Source organism: Gadus morhua, chromosome 21 (assembly GCF_902167405.1).
Source record: "Gadus morhua chromosome 21, gadMor3.0, whole genome shotgun sequence".
NCBI lineage: Eukaryota > Metazoa > Chordata > Actinopteri > Gadiformes > Gadidae > Gadus > Gadus morhua.
In genome coordinates this window covers 933,523-953,799 of record NC_044068.1, presented here as the reverse complement: position 1 = coordinate 953,799, position 20,277 = coordinate 933,523, and the positions used below count along the sequence as shown (strand labels likewise).

Genomic DNA, 20,277 nt, shown 5'->3' with positions numbered 1-20,277 from the left:
GGTTGTTTGACTGGAGGTGGGTGTGGAGTTGGGCGGCGACAATGCGTTCGAGTGTTTTGGAGAGGAACGGCAGGTTGGAGATGGGGCGGTAATTGGAGAGGTTGGCGGGGTCGAGGGTGGGTTTTTTGAGGATGGGGGTGATGGAGGCCAGTTTGTAAATGGAAGGAACATGGCCAAGGGATAGAGACTGATTGAAGAGGGTGGTGAGATGGGGGATGAGAGCAGGGAGGAAGGCCTTGGTTAGGGTCGTTGGGAGGGGGTCAAGAGAGCAGGTGGTGGTTTTAGAGGCAGTGATGATGTCTAAGATGTGAGAGGAGTCAACAGGGGAAAAGGCGGTGAGGGGAGGGTGGGTGGTCAGAGAGAGGGGGGGGGTCAGGGGTGGGGGAGGTGATAGAGTTGATGGCGACGGCAGTCAGGGAGCTGTTGATTTTGGAGATTTTGTCATTGAAGGCAAGAAGGAAAGAGTTGCAGAGGTCAGGGGAGGAGGTTGGTGTGGTGTCCAGTGGCTGGAGCAGCTTGTTGACGGTGGCGAACAGGGTGCGGGGGTTCCGGTGAGAGCTGTTGATGAGGGTGGAAAGGTGGGCAGATTTGGCGGCTTGGGAAGCATCACGGTAGGAGGAGATGTGTTGCTTGTAGGCTTCGGCGTGGACAGTGAGGCGGGTTTTTTTGAGGAGTCGTTCCAGTTGGCGGCCCGTCTGCTTCATGGTGCGGAGTTCAGGGGTGTACCAGGGGGCAGGGTTGGTGTATGAGACAGAGGAAGTTTTCCAGGGGGCAAGAGAATCGAGGGAGTCGGAGAGGGTGGTGTTTAGCATGGCAGCATAGTAGGGGTGCAACGGATCAAAAAACTCACGGATCGGATCGTTCCTCGGATCAGAGTCACGGATCGGATCATTTTTCGGATCAGCAAAAAAAATAAAAAAATAGCGTTTGTGATTGCTGTAGCCCGGTCTGATTGTGGAGGAAGGGGCTGCTTAAATGCCGCGGTGATGAGCGGTTGTTGAGCCGCTTTCGGTTTCACTCCTGTCAGTGAAACACCGGGGTGATGTCGCTGTAAATGCGTGGCCATGCTCTATGTGTTTTTCTTTATGTTAGCAATCGCTATGTCAGCTACGTGTTACGTCTGTGTGGTAACCTAGGCGACAGGTTTGTGTGGCAGCGCGAGTATATGGAAACAGACGTAGCACTGGAGGCAGCAGTTATCGCGTTACAGTAGTCACCGAAGTCTAGCCTACTTTTATTTTCCATGCCCACTGTTCTTCATGTTGTACGCTGAGGACAATAAATCACAACGAGCCATAGGACTGTTTGCTTATTGAAAAGGGAACTGTTGCAGACTTTTACCCAGAGCGTGTTAGCTCTGTCCCTGGAACTAGCAGGAATAATTACGGCTGTGTGTGGACTGAACATGCGCACAATTTTTTTTTTCATAAATCAATCCGCGGATCATGCGTGTGCCGAACCGAAATAGATGATCCGAACGGATCACGGATCAATGATGATCCGTTGCACCCCTACAGCATAGTCATCGGGGGAAGAGGGGGCGGAGTCAGGGGGGAAAGCAGAGGATATGAGCTGGGAGAGCGTGAGGGGGTTGACTGACTTGATGTTGCGGTAGGTAATGGTGCGTTTTATGGGGTTGTGGGGCGAGGGTAGGGGGGCGGAGAAAAGGATGCAGAGATGATCAGAGAGTGAGAAGGGGAGGGGGTGGGGGTTGGAATATGGCACTTACTTGCAAAGCAACAAGCAAATACATGATACTTGAAACCTGTGATGCGATAACACAGAACTTTGTGTTCACCTGTGGTGATGTTGACCTCCGAGATCAGTATGTTGCTGTCGATGGGGAAGGGGTAGCTGATGTTATCCAGGATGCTCCTCAGTTCCTCTATCACTGTAACATTTGTGGTTTGCAACTCGATAGTAGTCAGGTACACATAGACCAGTGGAGGACCTGCAGTGAGAACAGGTGCATCATGGGAAAGTATCCATTTCAAATACATTAGGTTAGAACGGGTGTACTTGATGTTTGCCAGGAAGCCAACTCTTTTCGAAGCCCTACTTGTTGATGGAGTTTGAGAAGTGGTGGATGGATTTGGAGTAGTGGTTGATGGAGGTGGAGAAGTAGTGGATGGAGGTGGAGAAGTGGTTGATGGAGGTGGAGAAGTGGTTGATGGAGGTGGAGAAGTGGTGGACGGAGGTGCAGAAGTTGTGATAGGACAAGTTGTATTGACTGTTTGGAGACAAAAGTCAAGTTCATAGTTTGAATAAACGTTTAACACAAAGCTATTCACCTCATAACCTGCTGACATTAAGAAGCAAATCACCATAACACATTATAAAGTTCTTCTAAAATAATGACTTCTAAAAATGGGAGGGAGTCCTTAGAGTTAGCGATTTAACCATGTCTATTGTTTGATCAATCCCAGTATGGGTCAATACTCTTACATTAAGTACTCAGGAGAATTGAGGCCTTGTTGAGTGTCACAGCTTCAGATTCTTGGCTGTGTCTATAGCTTTATGTCAACTGTGACCAGATATGAGAACGTACTGAGTTGGGAGAGCTGGCAGTATTCTTCATCAGGGGGAAGGGCATTGATGCATCCACACGTCTCATCAGTGATGTTGTCACATGACCCATGCAGAAGACACTTGTCACAAGGCCAGCGATACGGATCCTCACATGTGCATTGGAACCCAGCCCCGAATGGAGAGCAAACTGAGGACAGAAAAACACAAACAATGTCCCGGAAAACTTGGTCCAAATGATACACTTTGTGGATGACAGTTAACATTTGTGATAGAAAGGTGGGATCAGTCTTTCCAAGAATTTGTCATTTTGCATTCTTACAATTCAAAGGGATTTGACCAATCTATGTGGATTAGTGGTACCTTCTAAATATGTTCACTCAATGCCACATTTGAGCAGATTTGACCAATTGTTGAACTTTCCCGCCAGTTTGACTAACCATCACACTTCTACAAAATTAAGGTGATCTATGTTTACCTTCTCCTTTACTTGTTTATGGGGTTTAGGAATATTGCACTTATATTTCAAGTGATACACTTTTTAAAATTTGTTTCATTCTTACTGGAAGTCTTGTCTATAGCTTGAATGACATTTTATCCATTATTCCATCTCAAAGGTTCATGCATATGTTCCTGATTCCCACAACCTTAGGGCTAGAAACATTTAAAAAAATATCCACAAATTGGGCAGCATTTTCTTCAGAAGAGCTGCCTTAAAATCTTGAAGTTTTGGTCACATCAGTCACAAAACTTCACAGCAAAATCCAGCAGAAACTGTTCAATGCAGTCATAACAAATCGTCAAACATTATAGACAAGCAAATACAGGATACATCAAACCTGTGACCCAGTCTTCTGCAAAGAGCAATAAAACAACATTGGCAGAACTTTGTGTGCACCTGCGGTGATGTTGACTTCGGAGATCAGTATGTTGCTGTCGATGGGGAAGGGGTAGCTGATGTTATCCAGGATGCTCCTTAGTTCCTCTATCACTGTAACATTTGTGGTTTGCAACTCGATAGTAGTCAGGTACTCATAGACCACTGGAGGACCTGCAGTGAGAACAGGTGCATCGTGGGAAAGGATCCATTTCAAATACATTAGGTTAGTACGGGTGTATTTGATGTTTGCCAGGAAGCCAACTCTTTTCAAAGCCCTACTTGTTGATGGAGGTGGAGAAGTGGTTGATGGATTTGGAGAGGTGGTTGATGGAGGTGGAGAAGTGGTTGATGGAGGTGGAGAAGTGGTTGATGGAGGTGGAGAAGTTGTAGTTGGAGGTGGAGAAGTGGTAGATGGAGGTGTAGAAGTGGTGAACGGAGGTGCAGAAGTCGTGACGGGACAATTTGTATTGACTGTATGGAGACAAAAGTCAAGTTCATAGTTTACGTAAACATTTATCACAAAGTTATTCACCTCATAACTTGCTGACATTAGGAGGCAAATCATCACAACACATTATAAAGTGCTTCTTAAATAATGACTTCCATAAATGGGAGGGAGTCTTTAAAGTTAATGATTTAACCATGTCTATTGTTTGATCAATCCCAGTATGGGTCAATACTCTTACATTAAGTACTCTGGAGAATTGAAGCCTTGTAGAGTGTCACAGCTTCAGATTCTTGGCTGTATCCACAGCTTTATGTATACTCTGACCAGATATGAGAACGTACTGAGTTGGGAGAGCTGGCAGTATTCTTCATCAGGGGGAAGGGCATTGATGCATCCACACGTCTCATCAGTGATGTTGTCACATGACCCATGCAGAAGACACTTGTCACATGGCCAGCGATACGGATCCTCACATGTGCATTGAAACCCAGCCCCGAATGGAGAGCAAACTGAGGACAGATAAACACAAACAATGTTCCGGAAAACTTTGTCCAAATGATACACTTTGTGGATGACGGTTAACATTTGTGATAGAAAGGCAGGATCAGTCTTTCCAAGAATTTGTCATTTTGCATTCTTACAATTCAGAGGGAATTGACCAATCTATGTGGATTAGTGGTACCTTCTAAATATTTTCACTCAATGCAACATTTGAGCAGATTTGACCAATTGTTGAACTTTCCCGCCAGTTTGACTAATCCTCACACTTCTACAAAATTAAGGTGATCTATGTTTACCTTCTCCTTTACTTGTTTATGGGGTTTAGGAATATTGCGCTTATATTTCAAATGATACACTTTTTAAAATGTGTTTCATTCTAACTGGAAGTCTTGTCTATAGCTTGAATGACATTTTATCCATTATTCCATCTCAAAGGTTCATGCATATGTTCCTGGTTCCCACAACCTTAGGGCTAGAAACATTTAAAAAAACATCCACAAATTGGGCAGCATTTTCTTCAGAAGAGCTGCCTTAAAATCGTGCAATTTTGGTCACATCAGTCACAAAACTTCACATCAAAATCCAGCAGAAAATGTTCAATGCAGTCATAACAAATCGTCAAACATTATAGACAAGCAAATACAGGATACTTCAAACCTGTGACCCAGTCACCTGCAAAGAGCAATAAAACAACATCGGCAGAACTTTGTGTTCACCTGTGGTGATGTTGACCTCAGAGATCAGTATGTTGTTGTCGATGGGGAAGGGGTAGCTGATGTTATCCAGGATGCTCCTCAGTTCCTCTATCACTGTAACATTTGTGGTTTGCAACTCGATAGTAGTCAGGTACTCATAGACCACTGGAGGACCTGCAGTGAGAACAGGTGCATCATGGGAAAGTATCCATTTCAAATACATTAGGTTAGAACGTGTGTATTTGATGTTTGCCAGGAAGCCAACTCTTTTCAAAGCCCTACTTGTTGATGGAGGTGGAGAAGTGGTTGATGGAGGTGGAGAAGTTGTAGATGGAGGTGGAGAAGTGGTAGATGGAGGTGTAGAAGTGGTGAACGGAGGTGCGGAAGTCGTGACGGGACAATTTGTATTGACTGTATGGAGACAAAAGTCAAGTTCATAGTTTACATAAACGTTTAACACAAAGCTATTCACCTCATCACTTGCTGACATTAGGAAGCAAATCATCACAACACATTATAAAGTGCTTCTTAAATAATGACTTCCATAAATGGGAGGGAGTCTTTAAAGTTAGTGATTTAACCATGTCTATTGTTTGATCAATCCCAGTATGGGTCAATACTCTTACATTAAGTACTCTGGAGAATTGAAGCCTTTGTAAAGTGTCACAGCTTCAGATTCTTGGCTGTATCCACAGCTTTATGTATACTCTGACCAGATATGAGAACGTACTGAGTTGGGAGAGCTGGCAGTATTCTTCATCAGGGGGAAGGGCATTGATGCATCCACACGTCTCATCAGTGATGTTGTCACATGACCCATGCAGAAGACACTTGTCACATGGCCAGCGATACGGATCCTCACATTTGAATTGGAACCCAGCCCCGAATGGAGAGCAAACTGAGGACAGAAAAACACAAACAATGTTCCGGAAAACTTGGTCCAAATGATGCACTTTGGATGACGGTTAACATTTGTGATAGAAAGGTGGGATCAGTCTTTCCAAGAATTTGTCATTTTGCATTCTTACAATTCAGAGGGAATTGACCAATCTATGTGGATTAGTGGTACCTTCTAAATATGTTCACTCAATGCAACATTTGAGCAAATTTTACCAATTGTTGAACTTTCCCGCCAGTTTGATGAATCCTCGCACTTCTACCTAATTAAGGTGATGGATGTTTTCCTTCTCCTTTACTTGTTTATGGGCTTTAGGAATATTGCACTTATATTTCAAGTGATACACTTTTTAAAATTTGTTTCATTCTTACTGGAAGACTTGTCTGTAGCTTGATTGACATTTTATCCATTATTCCATCTCAAAGGTTTATGCATATGTTCCTGATTCCCAAAACCTTAGGGCTAAAAACATAAAAAAATATCCACAAATTGGGCAGCATCTTCTTCAGAAGAGCTGCCTTTACATCGTGCATTTTTGGTCACAACAGTCACAAAAGATCTCAGCAAAATCCAGCAGAAACGGTTCAATGCAGTCATAACACATCATCAAACATGATGGACAAGCGAATACAGGATACTTCAAACCTTTGACCCAGTCATCTGCAAAGAGCGATAACACAACATTGGCAGAACTTTGTGTTCACCTGTGGTGATGTTGACCTCAGAGATCAGTATGTTGCTGTCGATGGGGAAGGGGTAGATGATCTTATCCAGGATGCTCCTCAGGTCCTCTATCACTGTAACATTTGTGGTTTGCAGCTCGATAGTAATCAGGTACTCGTAGTTCACTGGAGGACCTGCAGTGAGAACAGATGCATCATGGAGAAGTATCCATTTCAAATACATTATGTTAGAACAGGTGTATTTGATGTTTGCCAGGAAGCCAACTCTTTTCAAAGCCCTACTTGTTGATGGAGGTTGAGAAGTGGCGGATGGATTTGGAGAAGTGGTTGATGGAGGTGGAGAAGTTGTAGATGGAGGTGTAGAAGTGGTGAACGGAGGAGCAGAAGTCGTGATAGGACAAGTTGTATTGACTGTTTGGAGACAAAAGTCAAGTTCATAGTTTACTTAAACGTTTAACACAAAGTTATTCACCTCATAACTTGCTGACATTAGGAAGCAAATCATCACAACACATTATAAAGTGCTTCTTAAATAATGACTTCCATAAATGGGAGGGAGTCTTTAAAGTTAGTGATTTAACCATGTCTATTGTTTGATCAATCCCAGTATGGGTCAATACTCTTACATTAAGTACTCTGGAGAATTGAAGCCTTGTAAAGTGTCACAGCTTCAGATTCTTGGCTGTATCCACAGCTTTATGTATACTCTGACCAGATATGAGAACGTACTGAGTTGGGAGAGCTGGCAGTATTCTTCATCAGGGGGAAGGGCATTGATGCATCCACACGTCTCATCAGTGATGTTGTCACATGACCCATGCAGAAGACACTTGTCACATGGCCAGCGATACGGATCCTCACATTTGAATTGGAACCCAGCCCCGAATGGAGAGCAAACTGAGGACAGAAAAACACAAACAATGTTCCGGAAAACTTGGTCCAAATGATGCACTTTGGATGACGGTTAACATTTGTGATAGAAAGGTGGGATCAGTCTTTCCAAGAATTTGTCATTTTGCATTCTTACAATTCAGAGGGAATTGACCAATCTATGTGGATTAGTGGTACCTTCTAAATATGTTCACTCAATGCAACATTTGAGCAAATTTTACCAATTGTTGAACTTTCCCGCCAGTTTGATGAATCCTCGCACTTCTACCTAATTAAGGTGATGGATGTTTTCCTTCTCCTTTACTTGTTTATGGGCTTTAGGAATATTGCACTTATATTTCAAGTGATACACTTTTTAAAATTTGTTTCATTCTTACTGGAAGACTTGTCTGTAGCTTGATTGACATTTTATCCATTATTCCATCTCAAAGGTTTATGCATATGTTCCTGATTCCCAAAACCTTAGGGCTAAAAACATAAAAAAATATCCACAAATTGGGCAGCATCTTCTTCAGAAGAGCTGCCTTTACATCGTGCATTTTTGGTCACAACAGTCACAAAAGATCTCAGCAAAATCCAGCAGAAACGGTTCAATGCAGTCATAACACATCATCAAACATGATGGACAAGCGAATACAGGATACTTCAAACCTGTGACCCAGTCATCTGCAAAGAGCGATAACACAACATTGGCAGAACTTTGTGTTCACCTGTGGTGATGTTGACCTCAGAGATCAGTATGTTGCTGTCGATGGGGAAGGGGTAGATGATCTTATCCAGGATGCTCCTCAGGTCCTCTATCACTGTAACATTTGTGGTTTGCAGCTCGATAGTAATCAGGTACTCGTAGACCACTGGAGGACCTGCAGTGAGAACAGATGCATCATGGAAAAGTATCCATTTCAAATACATTATGTTAGAACAGGTGTATTTGATGTTTGCCAGGAAGCCAACTCTTTTCAAAGCCCTACTTGTTGATGGAGGTTGAGAAGTAGCGGATGGATTTGGAGAAGTGGTTGATGGAGGTGGAGAAGTTGTAGATGGAGGTGTAGAAGTGGTGAACGGAGGAGCAGAAGTCGTGATAGGACAAGTTGTATTGACTGTTTGGAGACAAAAGTCAAGTTCATAGTTTACTTAAACGTTTAACACAAAGTTATTCACCTCATAACTTGCTGACATTAGGAAGCAAATCATCACAACACATTATAAAGTGCTTCTTAAATAATGACTTCCATAACTGGGATGGAGTCTTTAAAGTTAGTGATTTAACCATGTCTATTGTTTGATCAATCCCAGTATGGGTCAATACTCTTACATTAAGTACTCAGGAGAATTGAGGCCTTGTAGAGTGTCACAGCTTCAGATTCTTGGCTGTATCCACAGTTTTATGTCAACTGTGACCAGACATGAGAACGTACTGAGTTGGGAGAGCTGGCAGTATTCTTCATCAGGGGGAAGGGCATTGATGCATCCACACGTCTCATCAGTGATGTTGTCACATGACCCATGCAGAAGACACTTGTCACATGGCCAGCGATACGGATCCTCACATGTGCATTGGAACCCAGCCCCGAATGGAGAGCAAACTGAGGAAAGATAAACACAAACAATGTTCCGGAAAATTTGGTCCAAATTATACACTTTTGTGGATGACGGTTAACATTTGTGATGGAAAGGCGGGATCAGTCTTTCCAAGAATTTGTACATTTGAATTCTTTCAATTCAGAGAGAATTGACCAATTCACGTGGATCAGTGGTAGCTTCTAATTATGTCCATTCAATGCAACATTTGAGCAAATTTGAACAATTGTTGAACTTTCCCGCCAGTTTGACCAATCATCGCACTTCTACATATTTGAGGTGAAGTATATTTACCTTCTCCGTTGCTGGTTTATAGAGTTTAAGAATATGGCACTTATATTTCAATTGTTGCACTTTTTTAAATTATTTTCATTCTTACTGGAAAACTTGTCTATAGCTTGAATGCGATTTTATCCATCATTCCATCTCAAATGTTTATGCATATGTTCCTTATTCCCACAACTTTACAGCTAATAACATAAAAAAATAACGACAGATTGCGCAGCATCTTCTGCAGAAGAGCTGCCTTTAAATCGTGCATTTTTGGTCACAAGAGACTGTTAAATGCAGTCAAAACAAATTGTCAAACATGATAGCAAGCAAATACGGGTTACTTCAAACCTGGGACCCTGTCAGTGTCAACTGCAAAGAGCGATAACACAACATTGGCAGAACTTTGTGTTCACCTGTGGTGATTTTGACCTCAGAGATCAGTATGTTTTTGTCGATGGGGAAGGGGTAGCTGATGTTATTCAGGATGCTCCTCAGTTCCTCTATCCCTGTAACATTTCTGGTTTGCAACTCGATAGTAGTCAGGTACTCATAGACCACTGGAGGACCTGCAGTGAGAACAGGTGCATCATGGGAAAGTATCCATTTCAAATACATTAGGTTACAACGGGTTTATTTGATGTTTGCCAGGAAGCCAACTCTTTTCAAAGCCCTACTTGTTGATGGAGGTCGAGAAGTGGCGGATGGATTTGGAGTAGTGGTTGATGGAGGTGGAGAAGTGGTTGATTGAGGTGGAGAAGTGGTGGATGGAGGTGGAGAAGTTGTAGATGGAGGTGGAGAAGTGGTGGACGGAGGTGCCGAAGTTGTGGATGGAGGTGCAGAAGTCGTGATAGGACAAGTTGTATTGACTGTTTGGCGAAAAAAGTCAAGTTCATAGTTTGAATAAACATTTAACACAAATCTATTCAACTCATAACCTGCTGACGAAGCAAATCATAAAAAAAATAATTAATGACTTGTATAAATTGGAGGGAATCTTTAAATTTAGTGATTTAACCATGTCTATTGTTTGATCAATCCCAGTATGGGTCAATACTCTTACATTAAGGACTCAGGAGAATTGAGGCCTTGTATAGTGTCACAGCTTCAGATTCTTGGCTGTGTCCACAGCTTTATGTCAACTGTGACCAGACATGAGAACGTACTGAGTTGGGAGAGCTGGCAGTATTCTTCATCAGGGGGAAGGGCATTGATGCATCCACACGTCTCATCAGTGATGTTGTCACATGACCCATGCAGAAGACACTTGTCACATGGCCAGCGATATGGATCCTCACATGTGCATTGGAACCCAGCCCCGAATGGAGAGCAAACTGAGGACAGAAAAACACACAATGTTCCGGAAAATTTGGTCCAAATTATACACTTTTGTGGATGACGGTTAACATTTGTGATGGAAAGGCGGGATCAGTCTTTCCAAGAATTTGTACATTTGAATTCTTTCAATTCAGAGAGAATTGACCAATTCACGTGGATCAGTGGTAGCTTCTAATTATGTCCATTCAATGCAACATTTGAGCAAATTTGAACAATTGTTGAACTTTCCCGCCAGTTTGACCAATCATCGCACTTCTACATATTTGAGGTGAAGTATATTTACCTTCTCCGTTGCTGGTTTATAGAGTTTAAGAATATGGCACTTATATTTCAATTGTTGCACTTTTTTAAATTATTTTCATTCTTACTGGAAAACTTGTCTATAGCTTGAATGCGATTTTATCCATCATTCCATCTCAAATGTTTATGCATATGTTCCTTATTCCCACAACTTTACAGCTAATAACATAAAAAAATAACGACAGATTGCGCAGCATCTTCTGCAGAAGAGCTGCCTTTAAATCGTGCATTTTTGGTCACAAGAGACTGTTAAATGCAGTCAAAACAAATTGTCAAACATGATAGCAAGCAAATACGGGTTACTTCAATCCTGGGACCCTGTCAGTGTCAACTGCAAAGAGCGATAACACAACATTGGCAGAACTTTGTGTTCACCTGTGGTGATTTTGACCTCAGAGATCAGTATGTTTTTGTCGATGGGGAAGGGGTAGCTGATGTTATTCAGGATGCTCCTCAGTTCCTCTATCCCTGTAACATTTCTGGTTTGCAACTCGATAGTAGTCAGGTACTCATAGACCACTGGAGGACCTGCAGTGAGAACAGGTGCATCATGGGAAAGTATCCATTTCAAATACATTAGGTTACGACGGGTTTATTTGATGTTTGCCAGGAAGCCAACTCTTTTCAAAGTCCTACTTGTTGATGGAGGTCGAGAAGTGGCGGATGGATTTGGAGTAGTGGTTGATGGAGGTGGAGAAGTGGTTGATTGAGGTGGAGAAGTGGTGGATGGAGGTGGAGAAGTTGTAGATGGAGGTGGAGAAGTGGTGGACGGAGGTGCCGAAGTTGTGGATGGAGGTGCAGAAGTCGTGATAGGACAAGCTGTATTGACTGTTTGGCGAAAAAAGTCAAGTTCATAGTTTTGAATAAACATTTAACACAAATCTATTCAACTCATAACCTGCTGACGAAGCAAATCATAAAAAAAATAATTAATGACTTGTATAAATTGGAGGGAATCTTTAAATTTAGTGATTTAACCATGTCTATTGTTTGATCAATCCCAGTATGGGTCAATACTCTTACATTAAGGACTCAGGAGAATTGAGGCCTTGTATAGTGTCACAGCTTCAGATTCTTGGCTGTGTCCACAGCTTTATGTCAACTGTGACCAGACATGAGAACGTACTGAGTTGGGAGAGCTGGCAGTATTCTTCATCAGGGGGAAGGGCATTGATGCATCCACACGTCTCATCAGTGATGTTGTCACATGACCCATGCAGAAGACACTTGTCACATGGCCAGCGATATGGATCCTCACATGTGCATTGGAACCCAGCCCCGAATGGAGAGCAAACTGAGGACAGAAAAACACAATGTCTCCATTTATGTTGGGAAGCCGTTATGTAATTGTAACATCTGGCAATCAAACATCTTGCTTAAAATATTAACAGTTCCCTCTTAACTCAGTCACAAGACACAGAGTCACTAACTCAACCACTCAGTCTCAGTAACTCAACCACTCAGTCTCAGTAACTCAACCACTCAGTCTCAGTAACTCAACCTCTCAGTAACTCAACCACTCAGTCTCAGTAACTCAACCACTCAGTCTCAGTAACTCAACCACTCAGTCTCAGTAACTCAACCACTCAGTCTCAGTAACTCAACCTAGGGGACGTTGTCACAGGGGGGAGGGTGGAGGTCTGGCCGCTTGGGGGAGGGTGGAGGCCTGGGGGAGGGTGGAGGCCCGGGGGGAGGGTGGCGGCCTGACCCTGGGGGGAGGGTGGATGCCTGGCCCCTGGGGGGAGGGTGGAGGTACCTGTGGTGAGGTTGATGTCCGTGATCTCGACAGCAGGACTGAGGGCCAGAGGGAAGCTGCTGTTCTCCAGCCGGGCGCGGAGAGTCTCCAGGGTGGCCAGGTCTATGAGGTGGAGCTCCACCACCACCTCCAACACCACCTCCGCCTGCAGTGCTGCAGCCACAACACACACTCAGAACGGGTTCTGTGTCCTCGGCCACACCCTCCTACGCCCCGTACAATGGACCATCACCCTCAGCGTACGGAACCAGGAGGAAGGAGACAGGAACCAGGGGGAAGGAGACAGGAACCAGGAGGGAGGAATCAGGAAGAAGGAGACAGGAACCAGGGGACAGGAACCAGGAGGAAGGAGACAGGAACCAGGGGACAGGAACCAGGAGGAAGGAGACAGGAACCAGGGGAAGGAGACAGGAACCAGGAGGAAGGAGACGGGAACCAGGGGACAGGAACCAGGAGGAAGGAGACAGGAACCAGGAGGAAGGAGACAGGAACCAGGAGGAAGGAGACAGGAACCAGGAGGAAGGAGACGGGAACCAGGGGACAGGAACCAGGAGGAAGGAGACAGGAACCAGGGGACAGGAACCAGGAGGAAGAAGACAGGAACCAGGGGGAAGGAGACAGGAACCAGGGGACAGGAACCAGGGGACAGGAACCAGGAGGAAGGAGACAGGAACCAGGAGGGAGGAGACAGGAACCAGGAGGAAGGAGACAGGAACCAGGGGGAAGGAGACAGGAACCAGGAGGGAGGAGACAGGAACCAGGGGGAAGGAGACAGGAACCAGGGGACAGGAACCAGGAGGGAGGAGACAGGAACCAGGGGGAAGGAGATAGGAACCAGGGGACAGGAACCAGGAGGGAGGAGACAGGAACCAGGGGAAGGAGACAGGAACCAGGGGACAGGAACCAGGAGGAAGGAGACAGGAACCAGGGGACAGGAACCAGGAGGAAGGAGACAGGAACCAGGGGGAAGGAGACAAGAACCAGGAGGGAGGAGACAGGAACCAGGGGGAAGGAGACAGGAACCAGGGGAAAGGAACCAGGAGGGAGGAGACAGGAACCAGGGGGAAGGAGACAGGAACCAGGGGACAGGAACCAGGAGGGAGGAGACAGGAACCAGGAGGGAGGAGACAGGAACCAGCGGGATGGAGACAGGAACCAGGGGGGAGGAGACAGGAACCAGGAGGAAGGAGACAGGAACCAGTAGGAAGGGGACGGGAACCAGGAGGAAGGAGACGGGAACCAAAGGAAGGAGACAGGAACCAAAGGAAGGAGACAGTAACCAGGAGGGAGGAGACAGGAACCAGGAGGAAGGAGACAGGAACCAGGAGGGAGGAGACAGGAGCTAGCACATTGGAACGAGGAGGTAGGTGATCTGAACTGGATTAGATGAGGCAGAAAACAATCAGATCTCATCTTTGGGCGTAAGTGATCCCCATTGTAAATGGACAAGCAAAATACATTGACTCCTCTGTTTACATTCCTAGAGGCCTTGGCTGAACACGCCCTCTCTCTAACTGGAAGCACATGATTAACCTCTGGCACTTCCTCAAGACCTCAGCTCTTATTGTGTTTGAAGAGACATTCTTAGTTAGAGACTAATGGGTTACTTTGGTTTCATACATTGGTTTATTTATTTCAGTCTCCATTCCAGGGGTCGGCAACCCTAGGCCGCTGGCACCACTGGCACGCAGCAGCAGCATAATTATTGGCACACTGGCAAAAAAAAACAGTGTGAAAAAATGTCCAGTTCGGATCTCAATGAGGTGAGGGCTGCTGTGGCGAAGGTGATCAACTTTATAGTGAAGCGATCTGCACTGACGCACAGACAGTTCCAGTCCCTGCTCGAGGAGATGGACAGCGCGTACAGCAATCTCGCTCTCCACTCAGCCCGTGAGGTGGCTAAGCTGCGGAAAGGTTTCCGAGCGGTTTGTCGGCTACTTCGATGCATCAAGGCCTTTTTGTCCACAGCTGGAGGACGAGCAGTGGGTGGTGAAACTCATGTTTCTGACGGACATAACAGACTCAATGAGCTCCATCTCCGACTGCAAGGTGCAGGGCCTACTGTTTTGGACATGTGCGACACATGGACGGCTTTTGTTAGCAGTATTTTCAAGTGATATTGCTACCTCCACTTTCCGCTACTTCCGCCACTTAAGAGAGCTGTCCTCCCAGCGCAACATCAGCAACGCTGAAATATGTGCATATATGCGCAAGCTTGAATCGGAGTTCACGACAAGATTTGGGGACTTTAAAGGTCCCATGACATGCTATTTTATGTATTCTTTAATATAGGTATTAGTGGGCAACTAACACAGTATTCAAAGACGTTCCCGAAATTCAGCCGTGGTGCAGAGTTACAGCCACTCCAAGCCAGTCGCACATTGAGCTTCCCCCAAATGCGCTGTTTTGGCGTCTGTAGCTATAATGCAAATGAGGAGGAGCGAGGCGGGCCGAGGAGGAGGGTGGGCGCACACAGCCTTTAGCCGTGTTCTGTAAATATTCTAGAACACACGGGAGTCCTGGAGCTCTATATCTAAATATTATCATATAGCCTACATAGGTATCTATATCATATAATATATATTATCACGGCCAAAAGCTGTGTGAGCCGATATTATGAATCTCAAATGACCGCGTTGGGTTCTCCGACGTTCCTGGTTCTTCCACGTCCACATCAATGTGAAGTAGACTGAACCGCGACAAGGAGGAGAGAAAAGCTGTGTGCGCCTCCAGACGATATTATGAATCACAAACGACTTTGTCGGGTTCTGCGACGTCTCTGGTTCTTCCACTTTCACATCAACCTGAAGTCGACTGAACCGAACGCTGCTGGCTGCCCGCTGCCGGGCGATGGTGCCTTGCGGCAGCTGGCGGCATGTCGCAGTTTATGTACTTCAGCGAGTCAAAGCCAAAGTTCCTTTCCCCCAATTCCTTCTCAACCATGGCTCAGATAATCCCCACTACAGTCTCGTTGTGGAAATACAAGAGACGTCAAAGAACCGACAAGAAACACTTGCGTTACAGTGTGTGTATTCACACACACACATGTGGCGCTCGCACGGTCGTGTCTCATTGGCGGGCCAAAGTCTCTGGGCGGGCCAGGCAGAGTAAGGGGAGGAGCTTAGATGCTTTATGACGTCATAAATAAAGACATTCCAAATCAGCGCGCTTGAGCCTCCGTTTTTTCAAAGGCAAGCAGAACAGCTAGTGCTCGTTTTACACCAAACGCAAGTTTTAGCCACTGGGGGACCATAGGCAGGCTAGGGGAACTCATATTTATGTTAGAAAACCTCATAAAGTGAGATTTTCATGTCATGGGACCTTTAAGAGGTTCAGACCCATGTTCTCTTTCCTGATCAAGCCCGAAAGCTTTGATGGGCATGAACTGGATACATCCCTGACAGACTGGTTGGATGCACAGGACATGGAAATGCAGCTGATTGAGCTGAAGAGCTCAACACTCTGGTTGTCTAAGTTTGCAGAGCTATGGGAACAACTGGAAACCACAGCAGCCAAAGATCACGGAGCCTGCACCCTCGCCTGCTGGGCGTCTGCCCCAGAGAAGTTCAGCTGTCTCCGGAGTCTTCGGGAAGCTCACATTTGATTGGTTGACAGGACTGCCCGTCGGCGGGGCGGCCGTTGATGCAGCTGCAGACACCCTTGGCGATGACATCACAGGCGCCGTGGGCCAGGCAGCTCTCGATTGGCCAGGCGAACCCTTCCTGGCAGCGGCACTGCTCACCCGCGCCCACCGGCGTGCATGCTGCGGACAGTAAACAAACCGCGTTGTCATGGCAGCTGCCAGGTGAGGTAGGGGCTTTCAATAAGAGCAAGAACGACATGAAGAATGATGTCAATACTGGTGTACTGTTCTTCTGATCAGTGGTCTCACATGGGTCGCCCTACCTGTGGTGACCTGAATCTCGCTGATCTGGGTAATGTTGTTGAGTTGGACCGGGAGGCTGATGTTGTTCAGTGCGGCTATGAGGCCGGAGGAACCGTTCACTTCGATGTCGATCACGTGCGTCCAGTTAAACGTCGCCTCTGCAGGGAGGCGACAAGTAGGAGCCTCTCGTTATGCTGTTGTAGTTCAGCCTCTAATGAGGCTGTATTGGACCGCAGAACAGCATCGTTAGAGGCTGTACTAGAACAGCCTCATTAGAGGTCGTAGCAGAACAGCCTCATTAGAGGCTGAACTAGAACAGCCTCATTAGAGGCTGAAGTAGAACAGCCTCATTAGAGGCTGAACTAGAACAGCGTCATTAGAGGCTGAACTAGAACAGCCTCATTAGAGGCTGAACTAGAACAGCCTCATTAGAGGTCGTAGCAGAACAGCCTCATTAGAGGCTGAACTAGAACAGCCTCATTAGAGGCTGAACTAGAACAGCCTCATTAGAGGCTGAACTAGAACCGCCTCATTAGAGGTTGATCTAGAACCGCCTCATTAGAGGCTGAACTAGAACAGCCTCATTAGAGGCTGAACTAGAACAGCCTCATTAGAGGCTGAACTAGAACAGCGTCATTAGAGGCTGAACTAGAACAGCGTCATTAGAGGTTGATCTAGAACCGCCTCATTAGAGGCTGAACTAGAACAGCCTCATTAGAGGCTGAACTAGAACAGCGTCATTAGAGGCTGAACTAGAACAGCCTCATTAGAGGCTGAACTAGAACAGCTTCATTAGAGGCTGAACTAGAACAGCGTCATTAGAGGTTGATCTAGTACAGCCTCATTAGAGGCTGAACTAGACCATATCAGGTAGGGATAACCAGTTTAATTGCTAACTTAATTTTTGTTATAGTTCTTTGAAGACCAACCATCTGCTGTCGCTCTTTTCTGGCGTAACATCTCTTTCGGAGGAATGTCCTGAGACACATAACACACAGACACAAAGAGGACAGTCCAGTTTAATACCTGGCTAACAACATTCAACACAGACATATGAAATCGGAGACAGTTCAGTTCTGTACTTTTTGGCTGGTGTTAACAGAAGGAATTCGCATGGAGGTGCAGCATTATCAACAATTTGAAATGGGAAAGGTTTAATAGTTTAACAGTTGGCAGCATAGTGTACACTCTACCTTTGATTTCATGAACTCTCACTCAGATTTTAAAACATACAACACTATCTCTGATCTCAGGTACACTGTAGCTCTGATATTACATTCCCTATGTCTGATTTTACAAACACTACCTCTGATTTAAAAGAAACACTGTTCCTCTTATCTCCTGAACACAACCCCTGATTTCATAAACACTAAATAATTTAATAAACTCTGTATCTCTGATTTCATAAACACTAAACCTGTGATCTCATAAAGACTATACGTCTGATCTCATAAAGACTGTACCTCTGATCTCATGAACACTAAATCTGATTTCATAAACACCACCAATGACTTCCAATGGAGATGAATCATTGAACCCTTTGCCTCTGATTTCATAATCACTTGTACCTCTGATCTCATAATCACTTGTACCTCTGATCTCATAATCACTTGTACCTCTGATCTCATAATCACTTGTACCTCTGACTCATAATCACTTGTACCTCTGGTCTCATAATCACTTGTACCTCTGGTCTCATAATCACTTGTACCTTTGATCTCATAATCACTTGTGCCTCTGATCTCATAATCACTTGTGCCTCTGATCTCATAATCACTTGTACCTCTGATCTCATAATCACTTGTACCTCTGGTCTCATAATCACTTGTACCTCTGGTCTCATAATCACTTGTACCTCTGGTCTCACAATCACTTGTACCTCTGACTCATAATCACTTGTACCTCTGGTCTCATAATCACTTGTACCTCTGGTCCCATAATCACTTGTGCCTCTGATCTCATAATCACTTGTGCCTCTGATCTCATAATCACTTGTACTTCTGGTCTCATAATCACTTGTACCTCTGATCTCATAATCACTTGTACCTCTGATCTCATATTCACTTGTACCTCTGATGTCATAATCACTTGTACCTATGATCTCATAATCACTTGTGCCTCTGGTCTCATAATCACTTGTACCTCTGGTCTCATAATCACTTGTACCTCTGGTCTCATAATCACTTGTGCCTCTGATCTCATAATCACTTGTGCCTCTGATCTCATAATCACTTGTGCCTCTGATCTCATAATCACTTGTACTTCTGCTCTCATAATCACTTGTACCTCTGATCTCATAATCACTTGTACCTCTGATCTCATATTCACTTGTACCTCTGATGTCATAATCACTTGTACCTATGATCTCATAATCATTTGTACCTCTGGTCTCATAATCACTTGTACCTCTGGTCTCATAATCACTTGTACCTCTGGTCTCATAATCACTTGTACCTCTGATCTCATAATCACTTGTACCTCTGATCTCATAATCACTTGTACCTCTGATCAAAAAATCACTTGTACCTCTGGTCTCCAGCCAGCCAAAGCAGTAAAGGACTCCTTAGACTCCAGGATGAGGTAGAGCAGGAGGAGGCTGCATGCCGACAGCCCCAGGGTCAACCTCGCCATCTCTGTCTGAGGGGGGATGCAGGAAAAACATACCTTTGGTAGCATTTTGATTGTATATTTAACATATTGTAATATGATTCTTTAAAACCATAAAACAATAGAATACACCTGTGGGAGTGTGTGTGGAGGTTGGGTGGTTTAGACAGCCTCACCTGGCCGAGTCTGATTGGGAACAGCTCTCAGATAGCCAGCCCGCCACACACACTCACTCACTCACTCACACACCCACTCGCACACACACACGCTCGCACACACACTCACTCGATCACTCACACACTCACTCACTCACTCACACACTCACTCACTCACTCACACACTCACTCGATCACTCACACACTCACTCGATCACTCACACACTCACTCACACACACACACCCACTCGATCACTCACACACTCACTCACTCATATTCATACACATACATGCACAAATTCTTACACACAGATTCACACCATTATGAGCATGGTATCAATGAATGAGTGATTCTTCATGTCATCATAGCAGGTGATTGCCATTCTGACCTTTAATGGAGGTTTCTTGGCTGAGGCTTGATCACACCACCATAAGAAGGACAACACAGAATCAAGAAGCGTCTGCTGGTGGATCTTCTATAGAGAGAGACATAATGTTCATATCAATCATGAGTTGGATTGAAAGTGATCCGAACATTAACTAACGACATACAAATAAAAGTATCGGCAACAATAACTAGCTACTCTCAATAACCAGTCCCTGGTATAAACCAGTTAATCATTAGTACCAGTCCCTAATAATAATCGTACTACTATAATAGCTGGCCTGTCGCACCAGTTCCTCAAGTTAGTCATATGCGCATGTGCCAAGCAGCCTGCAGCTCAAACACACACAGCATGTGCGATGGCATACATACGCTGCATGCACGCACATACACGCCGCATACACACACCACACGCACACACACCGCACGTCAAGTCAAAGGCAGCGACACGCTCACCGAGGTAAAACATGATGCAGA

At 45.0% G+C, this 20,277-nt stretch overlaps 1 protein-coding gene across 1 annotated transcript in view; it reads right to left on the bottom strand.

Moving 5' to 3' along the window:
* Positions 1 to 19,306, bottom strand: part of LOC115534838 (mucin-2-like) — a 41,739-nt gene extending 22,433 nt beyond the window's left edge. The window contains exons 1-26 of the mRNA XM_030346118.1: positions 19,180 to 19,306; positions 17,583 to 17,631; positions 16,674 to 16,811; positions 16,366 to 16,530; positions 12,768 to 12,920; positions 12,138 to 12,305; positions 11,648 to 11,839; positions 11,387 to 11,539; positions 10,540 to 10,707; positions 10,051 to 10,242; positions 9,790 to 9,942; positions 8,941 to 9,108; positions 8,494 to 8,622; positions 8,233 to 8,385; positions 7,361 to 7,528; positions 6,914 to 7,042; positions 6,653 to 6,805; positions 5,781 to 5,948; positions 5,333 to 5,461; positions 5,072 to 5,224; positions 4,196 to 4,363; positions 3,686 to 3,877; positions 3,425 to 3,577; positions 2,549 to 2,716; positions 2,060 to 2,230; positions 1,799 to 1,951 (exon numbers count right to left, since the gene is read on the bottom strand). Coding sequence (XP_030201978.1) covers positions 1,799 to 1,951; positions 2,060 to 2,230; positions 2,549 to 2,716; positions 3,425 to 3,577; positions 3,686 to 3,877; positions 4,196 to 4,363; positions 5,072 to 5,224; positions 5,333 to 5,461; positions 5,781 to 5,948; positions 6,653 to 6,805; positions 6,914 to 7,042; positions 7,361 to 7,528; positions 8,233 to 8,385; positions 8,494 to 8,622; positions 8,941 to 9,108; positions 9,790 to 9,942; positions 10,051 to 10,242; positions 10,540 to 10,707; positions 11,387 to 11,539; positions 11,648 to 11,839; positions 12,138 to 12,305; positions 12,768 to 12,920; positions 16,366 to 16,530; positions 16,674 to 16,811; positions 17,583 to 17,631; positions 19,180 to 19,284 — 3,991 coding nt within the window. The 5' untranslated portion in view covers positions 19,285 to 19,306. The remainder of the gene's footprint in view (positions 1 to 1,798; positions 1,952 to 2,059; positions 2,231 to 2,548; positions 2,717 to 3,424; positions 3,578 to 3,685; positions 3,878 to 4,195; positions 4,364 to 5,071; positions 5,225 to 5,332; positions 5,462 to 5,780; positions 5,949 to 6,652; positions 6,806 to 6,913; positions 7,043 to 7,360; positions 7,529 to 8,232; positions 8,386 to 8,493; positions 8,623 to 8,940; positions 9,109 to 9,789; positions 9,943 to 10,050; positions 10,243 to 10,539; positions 10,708 to 11,386; positions 11,540 to 11,647; positions 11,840 to 12,137; positions 12,306 to 12,767; positions 12,921 to 16,365; positions 16,531 to 16,673; positions 16,812 to 17,582; positions 17,632 to 19,179) is intronic.
* Positions 19,307 to 20,277: the final 971 nt, after the last annotated feature.